The sequence below is a fragment of the Empidonax traillii genome, unplaced genomic scaffold (assembly GCF_003031625.1).
Source record: "Empidonax traillii isolate 1590-97213 ecotype Southwest subspecies unplaced genomic scaffold, ASM303162v1 scaffold1548:size177740, whole genome shotgun sequence".
In the NCBI taxonomy this organism is placed as follows: Eukaryota; Metazoa; Chordata; class Aves; order Passeriformes; family Tyrannidae; genus Empidonax; species Empidonax traillii.
The window spans coordinates 133,097-149,194 of record NW_020956741.1 but is presented as its reverse complement, the minus strand read 5'-3'; the positions used below and the strand labels follow the sequence as shown (position 1 = coordinate 149,194).

The 16,098-nt window shown below is 41.6% G+C and overlaps 1 protein-coding gene across 10 annotated transcripts in view; it reads left to right on the top strand.

Annotated features, from left to right (window-relative positions):
* The window catches only part of DOCK10 (dedicator of cytokinesis 10), a 118,273-nt gene that overhangs the window by 16,403 nt on the left and 85,772 nt on the right, over positions 1-16,098 (top strand). For 6 of the 10 annotated variants that reach the window (XM_027907811.1, XM_027907810.1, XM_027907816.1 and 3 more), the window contains exon 2: positions 14,267-14,386. In XM_027907811.1, the coding sequence (XP_027763612.1) occupies positions 14,267-14,386 (120 nt within the window). Of the gene's footprint in view, positions 1-2,861; positions 3,041-14,266; positions 14,387-16,098 lie in introns of those variants that run through there. The other 4 variants (XM_027907817.1, XM_027907812.1, XM_027907813.1 and 1 more) reach the window with 3 other exon arrangements.

Genomic DNA, 16,098 nt, shown 5'->3' with positions numbered 1-16,098 from the left:
GATTAGCATGTCCCACAAAGACAGCAGAGCAGAAGGCAATTAAACACTGAATTGACTACCTTACATAACTTATTGTTTTCTGAAAGGCTTCAGCACCCTTATTTTGACTATATGAATTGGGTACAGCAGTTCACAAATGTAAACCAAGGCTCGTGGTTTTCTTGTGACCAAACACCTCTTTTCTTGGGATAACCTGGGGTATAGATAATACTTCTCGCCTTGTACATAATAGTTCTGAATTTAAAAGCAGCACAGGAGGCTTATTCTTATTAACTAATTTTATTATCATCTTAAACTACTCGGTACCTTTAATTAAAGGGGCAGAGAAGTCTTGAGGAGAAATTAGGAAATCTTTTAGTCACACTGATGCTAATGAAGTTTGCTTTGTACTTGTACAGGACAAAGCATTATGAGACACTTGAATGGTTTTGTTATTCCCCATTACAAGTGTAGAGGGATTTGCATTCAAAACAGATCTAAGAAAGTGGAGTCTTTATTTGCAGTTGTTTACTATTACTTTGGTTCATATCTCTGTGTGAATGCTGTAGCTTATTTATTGTTTCATCGCTTCAACCTTTTAATACCTTGGTGTTGAGAAAGTGCAGTGCTGACTGCCTTTAGCATTGTTCACAAAAGTCTGTCTGTCAAAGATATGGAAATAAATGAGGATTAATAGTATTAGGAATGGAAATCCTTTGGACAAAAGATACTCAGTGGAGTAAACTGGATAAGGACCAGCTGGAAACTTGAACCTAAGTTCATATTTTGTATTATTTTGGAGTAATACAAGTTCATTAAAGTTTCAGGAAGTGCTAGTGACCCTTATTTCAGTGGAAAGGATGACCTGGAGGGGCCACTCCATGCTGGAGGAAGCTGGGAGAGAGCCTTCCCAAGGAAAGGAAAGATGGAACTCTGCTTGTTCTGTGTGCCAGTCACAGCAAGGAGTTGATAGGCAAAGGAGCCTCTGAGAAGAATTGAGACCTGCCTAAAATTAAGCCAGTAGGGCTGATGATTCCAGCATTAAATTTAACTTCTGGCAAGGGCCTCTCGTCTTGGCAGCCACATTCACTGTTATATGAGAGGCATCAGGGACTCCAGTAGTTTGAGAAAAAACAAAGGTGATTCCAACTTGGTTAATGTGGTTCTATATTGGTAGCCACTTGAAATGTCTGCATACCTTGGCCAAGGGTTTCTGCAGTCCTTTCTGTTTTCTAGTACTAGACACAGATGGTTTTCACCGCTAAGTAGGAGTAGAGTGAAATCTGTCTTAAGCACAGCAGACTGGTAACAGCTTAAAGGAGGTGATCTTCTCAAAGACAAAGCTGAATGACAAAGATAACAATGAGATGGGGCTTTAATTGATGAAGCTGTACCATGTTTTAACTGTGGGAGAGTAGAGTGAGCTGATCAGACCCATGTGGTTTTGTAGTGCTCAGGTCAGACATGCTGGGCTCGGCGTGCCTGTTCTCCTGGCTCAGAAATCCAGCACATGGAACAATCCTTGGAACTTCTGCAGAGGTTTGTTACTTTGGATCAAATGTAACGCTGAATCAAATTTCTAACGCTGAGAAACGTTTGAAAGAGTTCATAGGATTCAGAATTATTTGAAAAAGAACAGAAAATGTCACTCAGGATAAAGCTGCAGATCTCAGAGTACCTAATTGAAACAAGTTGTGGAAAATATGCTTAGGGTACAATTTGCAAAAAATCCAGAAAAAAACTATCACTTGGTCTTTGTTATGCACACAGAAAGTAAATTAAAAAAAAAAAAACACCTAATACATGCCACATGAAAGCTGTGTGCATAGGGGAGTGTAACACTGTTGCAGCAGGACGAATCCTCAGCTGGAACAAAGAAGAAAAGGTTCTGTGTGTATGCATGCACATGTGTGGGCACTGAGAGGGTTTGTTCGGTTTAAGAAGACCTTTGTGCCCTGCCAGCCTTCAGACTGCCAAGCACAGGGTGAGTCTCCTACCTTAATTAAGAATAGTTTGATTGGCCACGTCACTGCTCCCATTTCCTCTGCAGTTCTTCTGAAGCACTGAGTGAGGGGCTTCTGGCCCGTCAAGGTGCTGCTGGGATTGCCCCTGGGTAGGGTAGTGGGGTGGGAGAGCTGCTGAGATTGCTCCTGTGTGGGGCATCTGGGGAGCAGGCTCTGTCTGGCAGCTTTGCTTTCTCCTGAGGTGGGAGCAGGGTGAAGCAACCAGGTTCTTATTTGTCAGGTTGCAAGCATTTCTAAAGCCGGGTTTCAACAAGCCAAAAATGCATTTTGGATACCAGCGTATAAATTTCTCAATCTTCCACGTTTTACAACTGTCTGCAAATTTAGGAATTTTCGGGGTGCTTCTTCTTACTGATGTTTTATACCATTTTGAAAGGGAAACTGCTACCTTGGTCCAAAAGCAGAGATGGTCCTGGGCCCTGACAGCACAAACGTGGCACTGCATGCTCCATGGTTGAAGTCTGCTACCGAGGGGCTCAGGAGGAGGTGGCTGTTCTGTGAATGACTTTTTTTGGCTTGCAGACACACATGCACATGAAGTAAGAGTGCAGCTGTTTTGGCTTTCGAATCAGAGAGGGTGGTGAGGAGAAAGGATGTAATGGTGTTTGAGACAAAGATAGATTTTCAGTTGCAGGTTTTTTTCTACAACTTCCTATTTCGATTTGCATTAGAGGTGGGGACTGGGTGTATTTATGGTTTAATGAGACACTCTCACCTTAACAGCACGAAATTATTCACAGGAAGAAATGAGTTATTGCCGGTTTTCTTCTTCTTTCTGTTCAGTAACTGTGGATACAGCGTGTAACTTTTAGACACACTTCCCCCTTGAACAGTGCATGCAGCTTCCAGTTCTGCTGAAGCTGCTGAAGGAAGGAGGTTAAAGGAGCACAGTTTATAGAGAGAGATTTGTTTGGTGCTTAATTCCTACGGATACAATGAGCTTTCGCGGGAGATTCCGAAAGGAGTCCAGCGAACTGCGGAAGAAGAGGAGGACCATTAGGCGAGTGAATCAAGGAGAAATTCACAGATTAAGCTGTGTGAGTATGAATCCCTTTTTCCCCCTCTGCTGCAAAATCTCCAAGAAACTGCAGGTCAAACACTCTTCGTGCTGCACAGAGGAAAGAGCAGGATTTATTGCTCGGTGTGTGTATGTAGGACTGGCTGGGTCTCATTCAGTCTGTGTGATGAGGTGCTGAACGCTGGAGAACGATTACCGGAGTCTGAGACTGAAGCACAGGGAGTTCAGGAGTTTACAGAACTCAGGTGCATTTGGGAAACTTACAGACTCTCTGACACCTCTTAGCAAGTGTCTGGTAGTTCCATGAGAATCCATAATGCTGCTTCAGGAGTAGAAGGTTACTCTGTGCTAATTCGGATTTTGTGACCTATGATGGGCACCTCTCAAGGCCAGGAAGAGGAGGAAAACACTGTCCTTCTGCAGTACAAGGGAGCAAATGGAGAAAGCTCCAGAACCCTTGGTGGAAAGCTGGAGCGAGGCTCTGCCCCACGAGCTAGACGGCAGCTTTGCCAGTGACAGCTTTGGGCCAGGACTGAGCCTCCTGAAACTCCACCGTGGGCCCCTGGGAAGCTCACATTAACTGTGCTGTGCCTCAGCTTTGCTGACTGAAACTAAAACTGCAGATAATTTTAGGTAAAACACTTCGAGCCTACTGTTGGGGAATCTTAGGCAAGGTTTTAGTGTATTCTCATAACTTGAGAGACTACTTCAGATCGTAGAATATTTAATGGCTTCCCCTTGAAGAGGCAGTGAATCTTTTTCTTCAAGGCCAGAGGTGTCTAGTTTTTCTTCTTGTAGCTTTATACATCCAGTTACAAACTGTGTTTGCATGTGCATGCTGTGAGGGCTCTTTCAAGGCTATTCTGCATGTCCAGTGTAACAGAATCAGTGATAGTATGCCAAGGAAAAGCGTTTTCATTAACTTTTTTTAAATAGGCAGGAAAAGAACTTTGCAGTTGTAACACTTGGTCACGGACTAAGATACTTTGTGGTTCGTCTAGCAGGGTGCTTGGGTTTTGCTTGTGACTAGCTGCTGTTTTGGGCTTTAATTTTATATGGAAGTGGATCTTTTTCACAGGGCTGCTTTGCAGTGTAGCTCCTGCTGCCCTGAACTATTGACAAACATTCCAAGATGCCATGTTTAAGCTTCATGGTCTTGGGCTCTAGGGATGAATGCTGGTGGTGCTGCTGAAACCATCTAACCTTGGCACTTCACAAGACTTTGGTAGGAGGTAGGCACTGCTAGCTTGACTTCTCTTAAATTCTGGTTAGGAGGGATTTTTGTCATTAATGTACAAATCTTGACTGTACTTTGTTAGTGCTCACCAGAAGTGGTTAAAGCCCTACAGGAAGGTATGGTCTGGAAACAAAGCCCAAATAGTAACAATAAACCAGCAGCCTGTCTGCACGTAAAGAGGAATATAATTGTTCCTTTTTGCCTGTATCCTCTGATAACAAGAAACTGAATGTTCAGTTTAGTGGTGTCAAAGAACCTTTAAATTTTATTGATTCTCAGAAATCACAACAGTGTATCATAGTTTGACCTGAAACTTTGAGTGCTTGTAACCCTGTGCCTGTTGCATTTAATTGGAAATAGGCAATGTGCCTTTTTCATCAGAGGCTTGTGGATCGCACTGCACTTGCCCTGACGTGGATGGCTGCCTTGTGTCTGGGACATAACTCAGCTTTCCAGGGGAATCTGTGCTGATTTCTGTTCTTTCCAGACGTAAGGTCACTGTGTCATATTCTTCTGTGAATGTATTTCTCAATATCTTGTTTAGCCCTTAGGAAATGCAGGCATACTTGGCTTTACTTTTGTGACTTGCAATCTGTGTCTTTCTGTCCAATATTTCATAATTGGAGCATGTTAAATCTTTGGCCTAGAGGCACTTTTTGCTATCAACCAGCAACCGGTTTCTCCTTCATGCATCAGTCCTCCAATGCTGCAGATTTTGAAGTGGTATTACTGCCACTGCAGCTGTAAAAGCTTTTGTATATGGGGACCTTGCTCAGAGAGTGCATTTCTTAATATACTACATGGTATACCTGTGTTTGCTGTAGGTGGACTGTATTATTTTCTGGAAACTCCTTTTTTTGTAAGGCTAATTATCTGATCAGCTTTAATTGATTGTGGGTTGTTGACTGAGCTCAGTGTAGCTGACCAGCTTTTGCTCTCATTTACATCCTGTGTGTGTAAATGCCTTGATAGCCAGATAATTGATTGGGAGGGGAGCTGATGTCAAGGAAACAATTATGATTTTAACGTCATGGTGAGAGATGAGTTTATAATGGCTGTGTATAGATGATACCAATTTTTACACATAAAACCTCCGTGGAAATAAAATAATTTACTCAGATATGTAGGGTGAGAAATATCAGTAACTTTATGAAGAAATAAGTGACTATAGTACAGGTAGAGAAAGAGGGTTATTCAGTGAGTAAAATGAAGTGGAACAGCACATATGAGATTTTGCCCCATGGGGCAGTGACTTATTACTAAGTACTCTAGAAGTCAAATGGTATTTTTTTCAAAAGTTTGTTTAGAGCTAATGCAAACGTTTTTCTTAGTTGTTTTTGCTTCAGGGGCTTCTGAAGTGGTTGAGCCCTTTTCAAAACTATTTGCTCAGCAGACAGGTCTAGGTCTTCATACATCTAAATTTTAGGTTTCAATTGAAAATGTACAATGGATGTTTGCTTGTGTGCTGCATTGCAACTTCATCAGACATGCAATAGTGATCAAAGTCTTTAGCATCGGAACACTATCAGAGCTTTCTCTTCAGTCCTTGAAAAACAAACTCTCCTATGTACTCTGAAAACAAAATCTACTAAAAAGAAATCTTTATTTTCAAAGTAAATAAAACTGCTTTTAAACACAATTCTATGCTATGCACAGCATTATGTAAAATATACCCCATTTTAGCAGCAGGTTTGTGCTGGATGAGCCTGGTGGAGGAGCAGGTGAGGTGGGATCACCCGGCACGTCCTTTCTTTTGTGCTTTCTCTGAGCCCATACACAGATGACCATGGGTAGATCACGCCATCTCCCCTTTTTCACACAGAGGGGACTGATTTGCCTGTTGCTGTAACTAATTCTGTGTAGTGTCAGAACTGGGGTTCTGCCTTTGCCAGGAGAGTCATCTGAGGGATCACTACAATGACTTTATATGGGCAGTTATCTGTATATATATCTGTATATCTGTGTGTGTGTGTATGCACAGACAGACTCAGAAGTGCTGTCTACATGAACTTTATACTGGCAGCTTAAAAGCTTCGGTCAAATTCAGTCCATTTGGTTTCAGGCTGGTTTTGTTAAGGTTTCTGTTTGCGGCCATGACTCTGCCCGCCTGAGACTGTGCTAGAAAAAAGTGAACATGAAGCAGAGCATGTTTACAGAATAGCTGAACTACACTCACTTCAGCATCCCCTTTGTGGTGACAGGGCACTTCTCCTTCCCTGGGGTGCAGTAATCACTAACAAGGCAAGTGGCTGGGCAGAACACTCCAGCTCTGTTGGCAGCTCCTCTCCGTTCCCCCTACAACTCCATCCCTTCTGACCAATCCCCTTCCAACACATCCTACCTGTCTGTTCAGATGTCTGCATGAAGAGGAGGGAATTGCCTCTTTGGCTTTTGCTTGCTTTCTTTATGAATAGATTCAGTGTAGTAGCTTCAGAGAAAGCCTTTTGTTGCTAAAACTGTACCTTTTTTTTTCTGGTTAAGGTCAGGTAAGGGGAGAGAAAGTGGCTGAGTGTTGCCAGGTTAGAGGTCTGTGTAAATTAAACTTTAAAAAAAAACCAAAACCTTATGATGCTTTACAAAACTTTCTTGTTTTTCCCCTGAAGTGACCTATGAGCAAATATTTAGTCCAGGCTTCATAAGTCCTCACTATTTAGAAACTGTCATTTCTGACATTTTGGAAAGCCAACTGATTAAATTTAATTTTAAAATGTAGCAGTTTATTAGAGGTCTTGTCAGTGACTGATTTTAGCTAGTTGTGTGATTAAATGAAACTTGTTTATCTCCTTCCTAAAAGGATTTTCCAGAAACTGCATAAACAGAGAGAGCAAGTAAGTTATTGTCTTGTTACCTGGAATATTTTCTGCAGGCTGTACTGATAATTTTGTCCACTGTCTAAAGTGACAAGTGCTAGTCAATAAAGATATACATGCCTCTGCATATACATTCCAGATTCAGAAAACACCACAGTGAGGCTACAGCTCCAGGTGCATAATCGTGGATGAGAAACAGAATTCAGGAAATGCTTAGGACCGAGCAGAGCACAAACCATCCCCTCTCTCCCCCCAAGCTGGATGCTCTGCTGAACCAACAGCCCTGTGTGGCTTGCACATTTTAACTGTGAGTTGGGGTAGTGTTATGAGGCCTAGAACTTTCAAAATTCATAACGAAAGCAACGATAAATTCTAACTTGGGACAGAAGAGGTATTAGAAAGTGCAGGTCTCTCCCAGTTGCCTGAGAACAGACCTCTGTGGTTCGAGCAGCCGTAACCCTGCTCGCTCGTTGCTCGGCTTGCTGGAGAAGCTACGTGTGCCCCTGAAGGCTCTGATGGCTCCAACTGTGGCCCATCAGTTAAAATGAAGAGTTTCTGAGTTAGCTCATCCAGATGAGAGGTGTGTCAATTTTTCAAATATTTAACGCGCTGAATTCTCCTACAGTAACTTTTAAAACTGGAAAATATACAGTGTAGATCTTCATAGATTTTGATCCACGAAACAATGGGAATGTTGGCAGTTAGGATTCATCCTATTCCAGTTGTATTTGTACAAAGTAAGTGTCTTTTAGTCACGTAGGTCCCTTATTGGTGTCAATCAGAATTTTCTTTGAATAAAGAGGCTTTAAGGAATGAAAACTACTTTTCACTGTCATTATTCCCAGCGGGATCTTCAACAGGTTTCATTGCTTTTGTTCTGCTTGAGCTGATGGGTACTAGAGCATTTTGGCAATTTCTGTATCGCTAGGAATCGAGGGGTTGAATTCTTTGTAATCCCTTGCTCTTTTCTCTGTGGCAGAATTGTGTGGGAACTGGCAATCCCCTTAATGAAATTTATTGGCACGTTGGCTTCGCTGCTGCCACTGAAGAGTATATCAGTTGTGCTGTGCAGCCCTGACTGGATTCTTTCCAAACACAATTCTCCAAGTTCTACTGAAAGTCATGACAAATTAAGCGTGTTGGACCTGACAAGTGAGTGTATTTTAGGTTGGAAGAGAGGAGGTGTGTCAAAAAAAATTTTCTTTGTACCTCTAATTTTAATAAATTTGTTGACTGTGTATCACACTGAGCCAAAGGAAGCCTTTGAAATGGGGCCAGAGAGTTTGTTGACTGTAAATAGACACAGAATAGGCCAAGCAGTCATAAAAAGTAGGAGATCTGAATCAAAAGGAGAGACCATCAGCCTGCTGGTTCTGGCTGTGCTTCCCTGTCCATTCCCCGAATACCTTTTGCAGACCTTGAGCTGCCTGTGCTTGAAATGCAAAACTTATTTTCCTTAAAGGAAATCTGTAACATGATGCAGAGTGTGTTGGGAGCGGAGAGAAGGGAGGCCTGTGGTGTTGGGAACATTTTGAGTGGGTGAGACTTGTCCCTCCCAGCTCAGCTGCTTGAGGGTGTTGGGGACACCATAATCCCCACGTTTCTGCTCACTGGGTACAGATGCTGCCATGGGACCCACTGCCAGGAGCACGCTGGGTGCCACAAAAACGCAAAAGTTTTGTTGACTCTATAAAAACCAAATTGTTTTCTAGCCTCAGCTTCATCTCCTTGAGTATTTAGGATCTGTGGCTAGCACGTCTCAGAGCTGGTGGACAGTCTGTGTTACCAGTATGGCTGAAGACAGGGTTAAATTCAGCATTTACACTGCACCTCCTCCAAAAGTCATGGAGTCATGGCTGCTCTTTAGCTTCATTTTGGACAGGTTTGAGAAAGAAATATTCAATTGAATTTGGCCTGCCCTCGTGGAATATAATTAACTGCATATATTAACCATATAAAAAAATATAAGGATGTGTGTTATGTCAGAGACAGAGTATTTAACTGGGGAAAGGAAAGGAAGAACAAAAGAAGTGTGAAAAGCACTTCACGTTGATGCCTTCCTAGAAAATCATTTAATTTATTGTGAGTTTTAGTAGGATTGGGTTTGGTTAATAACATTAAGAAGTCTATAAAAATGAAGGAAGGCAATGCTGTTATTTTAGTAAGTGGCCCTTTCTCTTGCAAGTCTGCCCATTTCAATATTTCAAATGTATGCTAGAATGAACTGAAATTTTAGACAAGCCATTGCTTGGATAAAATATAAAATCAGAGTCTTACTTAATCTTGACCAATCTGACCATCGTAATTGTTCTGACTGTCTTTATGAACATGCAGTGGATTCTTCTGTCTCAGAGATACTTAAGTCCAGGTGACTGAAGTCCATCAGCTTAAATTCTTTGTGTTTCTCTTTTTCTTTAATTTTTTTCTTCCTGGCTTGTGGAAGAGAGGGAATTTGTTTAAACATCTGTATTAAATTCAACACATTTTAGATACTTCAGATTCATTGTCAGAATAATATGTCGTTAAAGCATTAGAAAATCACAGCATTTGGTCTACTTTATTTTTAGGATGGGGAAGTGCTTGGGATGACTATCCAGAGACTATTGGTCTCAGTTACATCATTTCCTCCTTTGGGGAGTGTTCACAGAAATATGACTTTAGGAGGATGATACATAATTGTGAAGAGAAGACGGGTGCAAGCATCAGTGCACAATGACTATGCAGCTGGCAGCAAGCCAGGTACCAAATCTGATCCTGTAGCATCATTTATAGGAACATTTTTGCTCATTACTACTGGGGAAAATTAATGCTTTTGTAGCTAGACCAGAAGATGATGGCCATGAAGCCATGCATCACTGGTGGAATCTGGGCTGACACACCTGTGTGAATTTAAATAAAGATTATCCTCCTGTGGTGTTGGCTCCAATATTGGTTTAGCAGCTCTTCAGTATCCCAAAAGAGTTTGGAAAAGTCGGCTCAACAAAATTCTAAACTACACACCCCACAACACTGTCAGGGCGTGGAGCAAATGGCACTGCTGAGATTGTTGTAGCAGGTGAGGAGTCAGAGTGCCTTTTTACTAGATGTATTCACAACTGTTTCAGCACAACTAAATTCATTACTCACTTGAGATGGAGAATATAAAAAGCATTATAAAAATCCAAGCCAGCATAATTCGATCTTGGCTCAGATTGCCAAATTGGCCTGTTTCCAAAAAGAACAGACAAGTTAAATTGAGAAGAGGCAGCACTATGGTTATTAAATTAGCTTTAAATCAGCCCTACTCATTTACAGATCTCTGCTAGTGCTTGCAGGCAGAAATGTGCTAATTCCAACATCACTGCTTCTGTCTGCCTGTGAGGAGAAAACTGAGCAGCCATCCCACAGCTTCTGGAGATAAACTTCTAGAGATAACCAGCTGTGACTTCCCATCAAAACTGCAAAACTAAGCACTGCAGTGCTGAGCTTTGCCAAGTTCAAAGCACTGGCTCTGGAAAGCATGGAGTCAGTGTCCACAGTACGTAGTCTTAAGGTCTGTAAGAACATGCAGAATTGATGAAGAGAGGCATCCTGTTTATTATACCATCATGCTTGTTGTTGGCAGGGAAGAGACTAGATGATCTCTGCAGCCACTGTATTGACAAGGATGGCCTATTACTTGCATCTCTGATTTATGAGAGTTGGCATAATACAGTATTGCATTTTATACAGGATTTTGCTATAATGGCAAAGAAGGAAGAAAGTAATTTTTATTGCACCAGTAGAAAAATATCACCATTAATATTGAAATGCTTTGCAGTAAATTGGATAGTGTCACACCTACCTGTGTTTAGTTCAGATGTGTAATCTTTCCCAAAGGATTTCTCTGTTCACATCTGTTAAAATGTTTCCATCAGATCATGCCCTTTGCAGCACTGAGAGCAAGGGAATTAGTGCTGTGGAAACAGTGATGTTCATGCACTTGCTGTGTTTCTCTGCTTCAGGGTTTTCTCAAGTTGTATTCTTGTCTCATGTAAAATGACCTTGTAGCTGCCAAGGAGAAGCTTTCCCCTGGAGTGCTTCAGCAGCTATCAGGAGTGGCTTTCTGAGCGTTGCCAGTTTCTGAGGAGCAAAGAGAGGGCAATTTGACATAGCTTACCCTGCCTCCTCCTGCATCCCAACATCTGTGCGATGTTAATTTTGAGGGAGAGGTAGCTGTGTTCACCCCAACCTTACAGGGATTTCCAGGGGGAAGAAGGAATACCTCTGTTCTGCTAGAAGGGTAGTTTCCATGGCCATAGAGAACCTGCAAATGCTAGAAGTTTTTATGGGATCTCCCCATATTTTAAGAGAAGTCCCAAGATTTCTGGGATTTCCCACCTCTTCCATAGTCTATGACTTCAGCAGAAAGGTGGCTATTTATGTCATTTGTTTACTTAATGTGGTTTTTTTAACTTTTGAAAGCTGGCATTCATGACGTTTCCAAGAAGCATCTGACCAAGATTAATATTTTGTTGACAGATGTGCTTTGAGAGAGTGGACATTCATGATATCAGTGGCCCATCCAGCTTATTAAAAGTTGATATTGTTGCAAAACCATTAGCCTGACGGTATCAGCTCTGGGAAGGGTGCATTCTCAGTGCAATGTCATGAACTTTCTGCAGTAAATGTTCGTGTTTTAGTGAAACCACTGTACAGGAAAAATGCCTCAGTGAAACACTGGTGCTTTATAAATGTCAGTGCATGTATATTTTCACTTTTACTTTGCATTTTCCTGTAAGTGATTGCTGTAAGGTTTCCTACTGAAGGTAACAATTGTGCTACTTACAAGTTTGCTTTCTGCTAAATGTAAACGGAGTGAACTTTGTTCAGACCTGGGCATCGTTACCAAAACGAGTGGTACAGCATAGAGGGGCACTGGTGTTTTCTCTTCATGGTTTCAACTCCGAGTTTCAAAGGTTATCTTAGAGAGGAATATTTAATTCACAGATACAATGATAGATTTAATGACGGGGAGTCTAAAACTCCTGTTGAAAGGATGCTGCGGTGAGTTATATATAATTTGAAAGGGAACAAGAGCAAGCTGTGCATAGTGACGTGGTCAGATGACCCCATTAAGTTCCTGTGGGAAACCGCTGTCAGCAAACGACAGACTGAAACCTCACTGAAGAATATGGCAGCTGCTTAACCCGAGAGCTTCTTGAGCAGGGCTGGATAATTATGTGTCAACTAGTGCAGACCAGGGCCAAGCACCTGCTTGAGACAGTTTAAGGTGCTGTGGATGGGGTAATATAAAGTCTCACGTGTCCTAGTAGGGCTCCTTGTCTCACCTGAACATCACACAACCAGTGTAATGTCTGAGAATCTAAATTAAACATTAAAGCAGTTTCTTTCCAGGTTGCCCAGAGAAACTGTGGTTGCCCCATCCCTGGAAGTGTTCAAGGCCAGATTGTACGGGACTGTTTGTTCTATTTGTTGCTATTATATGTTGGTCTTGCCTGTATTTTACAACTCTTTAATGTTTCAGCCTGAGTAGATAGTGCTTTTGGCCTGTGAATGCTAAACACTAATGATTTTAGAAGTTTATTAACTCTTAAGCTGGCAAGCAGGACTGTGAGAGTTAATAGACTGAGAAGAGAGGTAATAGGCTGAACTGTTGAAAGAGCAGTTCTGATTTTTGTTATTATCTCTCCATCCTTTGATGGAGCTTTGATGCTTTGAGCAGGGAATTGGAGTGGATGGCCTGCGGAGGACCTGAGTTGTTCTGTGATTCGAGCATCAGCTGCTCAGCAATTGAATAACCTTCTAGGAACATGTGTATCCCACTGTTTTAATCGAATTTGTGTGGTTGAGTTACTGATACATAATTAAACTTTTCGTAGATGCATTTGATGCCAAAGGGAGTCTTGAAACTCAAAATAGAAGGGAAACATTGTTTACAAGAGCTGGAGAGAAACCTTGAGATGACTGTGATGACCAAAAAAAGCAGGAAATCTTTAGAACAAAGCCAAAAGAGAGTGGAACTTTTATATTTGAACCATTGTACGTATAACGGACCATAAGGGAATTTTATATATGTATATACATATATAAAAAAAATTGCATACGGTCCATTCAATATATATCTACATATAAACAATCAAACACTGGAAAATCATAAGGTTGTCCATTGGAGAAGTTTGTTTTATGGAGGTAACAAAGCTTTCTTTTTCAACACACTGTGGTTTTGATTTAGGGAAGAGGGAGGGAAACTTGATATTTATGTGGATAGCTCAATGCAAGAACAGTGGGTAAAATACCACTGGCTGAAGGTCCACTATTGCATCAGACTGAAAGACTGTTCAGCAGAAGCATTTCTGCATTTGCTTTTCACTGGTGTCCTTTTTCACTCGTATCCCCTGCTTTTCCATCCCTCCTGGCTGTTCTCTTGCCCTTTCTCACTCATTCTTTCTGATACTTACATCTTCAAATTAAGCAAATATTGTGAGTCTAATCCTTGACTTCATTTGTTTAATGTGTTCTAGAATGTCAGACAGGCTTCTCTTTTTCTATTTTTGGGTTGTATTTCAAGACATTGCGACTTCAGTTTTGTTTGGTGGTTCCTGTGGTGGTTTCTTTACTGCTGTCTCAGGCAATAATGGAGTACTGTTGCGATGATACAACTCATGTTTCTGACAAGAGAGACCATGGGAGTGGATTCCAGGTAGTTTATATCAGGAGAATAAACTTGGATTATTGCCAACTAAAACAATATGTTGGCATTCACAAGCTACCGGCAGTGCAAAAGGTGGGACTGTGAGAGACAGTGAAGAAATTAGTAGGTTTCTTATTCTAAAACATATCAGCTCGAAGTCATATCTATGTTCATTTCAAACTGTGTCTGTCAATTTGCCTGCATGTATTTTACAGAGAAAGAGAGAGAGAATTCCTGAGAACGCAAGGTAAGTTAATGTAGTAGGTTTGGTCTCTGTAATGAGCTGACAGATTGCTCTGAAATTATCAGATGGAGAGAGGCTGTTACAACTGGCCGAAGTTCCTCAGTTCCACTCTCTCGCACAAGCTCGGCTACAACAAACTGAGAATACTGGGGTGAGGAGAGAAATTATTCATGCTTTGGTGTTTAAAAGGAAAAATGCATCAGATCTCAGTTTATGCGAGTGGAGGAAGGCAAATTTGGATGTGGAGAGATTTCCTGATATTTTCTTTTTTTTTTCCAAAGCAGGAAAAACCCAAACTCTTGGAGCCTTTGGATTATGAAGCTGTTATCACAGAGATTGAAAAAAATATTGGGAACAGCCAGTTTAAGGATCTGATATTATTCCCTGATGATGACTTTTCAGTAAGTACAAGACAAATATGTGTTATTCTTTTTCTTTGGTTCATCTCTTCATTTATTTTATCTCCATTGCTAGAGGGAGAGCCAGAAGTTGTCCAAGGGTTCTCTAATACTTTCTTAATTCACGCATAATGCTTTACTTCCCTCCCACTGAATTCACTTGCTTTTGTTGGTTTTTTTCCTTTGACATTTTTATATACGTGACTTTACTGTTCACGATTAGATAAAGCCCGAAGCCCTGGCTGTTCCCAAATATGTTTTGGCAACTCACTAAACAAGTTATTCCACAATATATACTTGTCTGTTTACTCAGCACACTGGTAGTTTGGCCAGTGCTAGAATCTCTCCCTACTGTTATAGTCTAATTTAATCTGTAACTTCTGATTCTACTCTGTTTGATGTATTTGGCGAGTCCCTGGTGCTGAGGAAAACTCCCACGGGTGGGACACTGACAGGCGGTGGATTCCACACCCCACAGCCATGGAACTGCCTGACCTTATCCTGGGCTCTCCATTGCTTGTCCTGCCAAACTGCAGAAAACACCTGAGAACCTGGAAGTCCATGGCAGCTCTCCCAGTGGCAGTGTGGGGTGGCTCAGGAGGGCAGGGGTTGCTGGCTGGGGGGTTGTGTTGCCAGGCATCGTACAGCAACTTCTTCAAAATCAACCCATCTTTGTAAAACGTTTGGGTTTTGATGAATAGGCATTCTCTAATGGAAATACATTTCAATACTGTGACCAGTTGTAACTGCTGCGTGAGGGCCCTTGCCACCAGCTTATGGCACTGCTACTGTCCTGTGAGACCAGCTTAATCTAATCGACTGCTTTTGTTTCGCTAAATGGCTCCGTTTCCTTGGTGGCATTAACTGAGTTAATGTGCTCATGGGATTGAGTGAAAACTAAACAGAATAGATTTCCTCATTATCGCTAATTCCTTTATCCATTTTGCACATTTGTCAATTTACGAAATTGAAATTTAGCATTACAAAGCTGACTAGGCATACCGTGTGCTGTCACAAGGCCCTTGAGCCCTTTGATTTAGAGTAACTGAGCTCAAGTCCATAGAGCAGTGAAAGAATCCCATCCTACTGCTGAAGCTCTGTCTGTAAAACATATTTTCATAGCCTTACTTTCATTTCATTTTGAGCAGTTGTTGCCTGGATTTCAGCAGCCACTTCTGTTTCATTTCGTCTGTGTTATCCTTTGCAACTATTCGGCATAATCCATTTAAATATAGAAAAAATAATAAGAAAAAGAGATGAAGACGGATGAGAGAGGTAGTTGCATGGTAGAGGTGACCTGTACTCACAGAAGAGCAGGGGTAGTAGTAGGTAGGGTCCATATCCTTGTGATAAATCTCATCTTTGTTACCTTCAGTTGAAGTCAGCAGCAGTAACAAGAGCCTCTGCCACCAGACAGGACTGCAGAGCTTCCGTACCAGGCGAGTTGTCCAGTTGCAGAGTTTCTATTTATAGACCTGCTCTGTCCTGCTGAAATATCACCTGTGTGCAAAGGCTGGGTCAGCCGTTTGAGTAGAAAGAGATCAGCTTCTGACTGAATTAGGAGGTGCTCAGGCTGGCTCTGAGTGGTATTTATTTGATAATTCCCCAGGAAACAGTGAACATTGTTTAACTAATGATTGCAGTTGCTGCAGACTTTGTGGCTCAGTGTTGATGCAACCTCAGTTTGGGCCCATAAGTGAGCAAACCCTATGGGC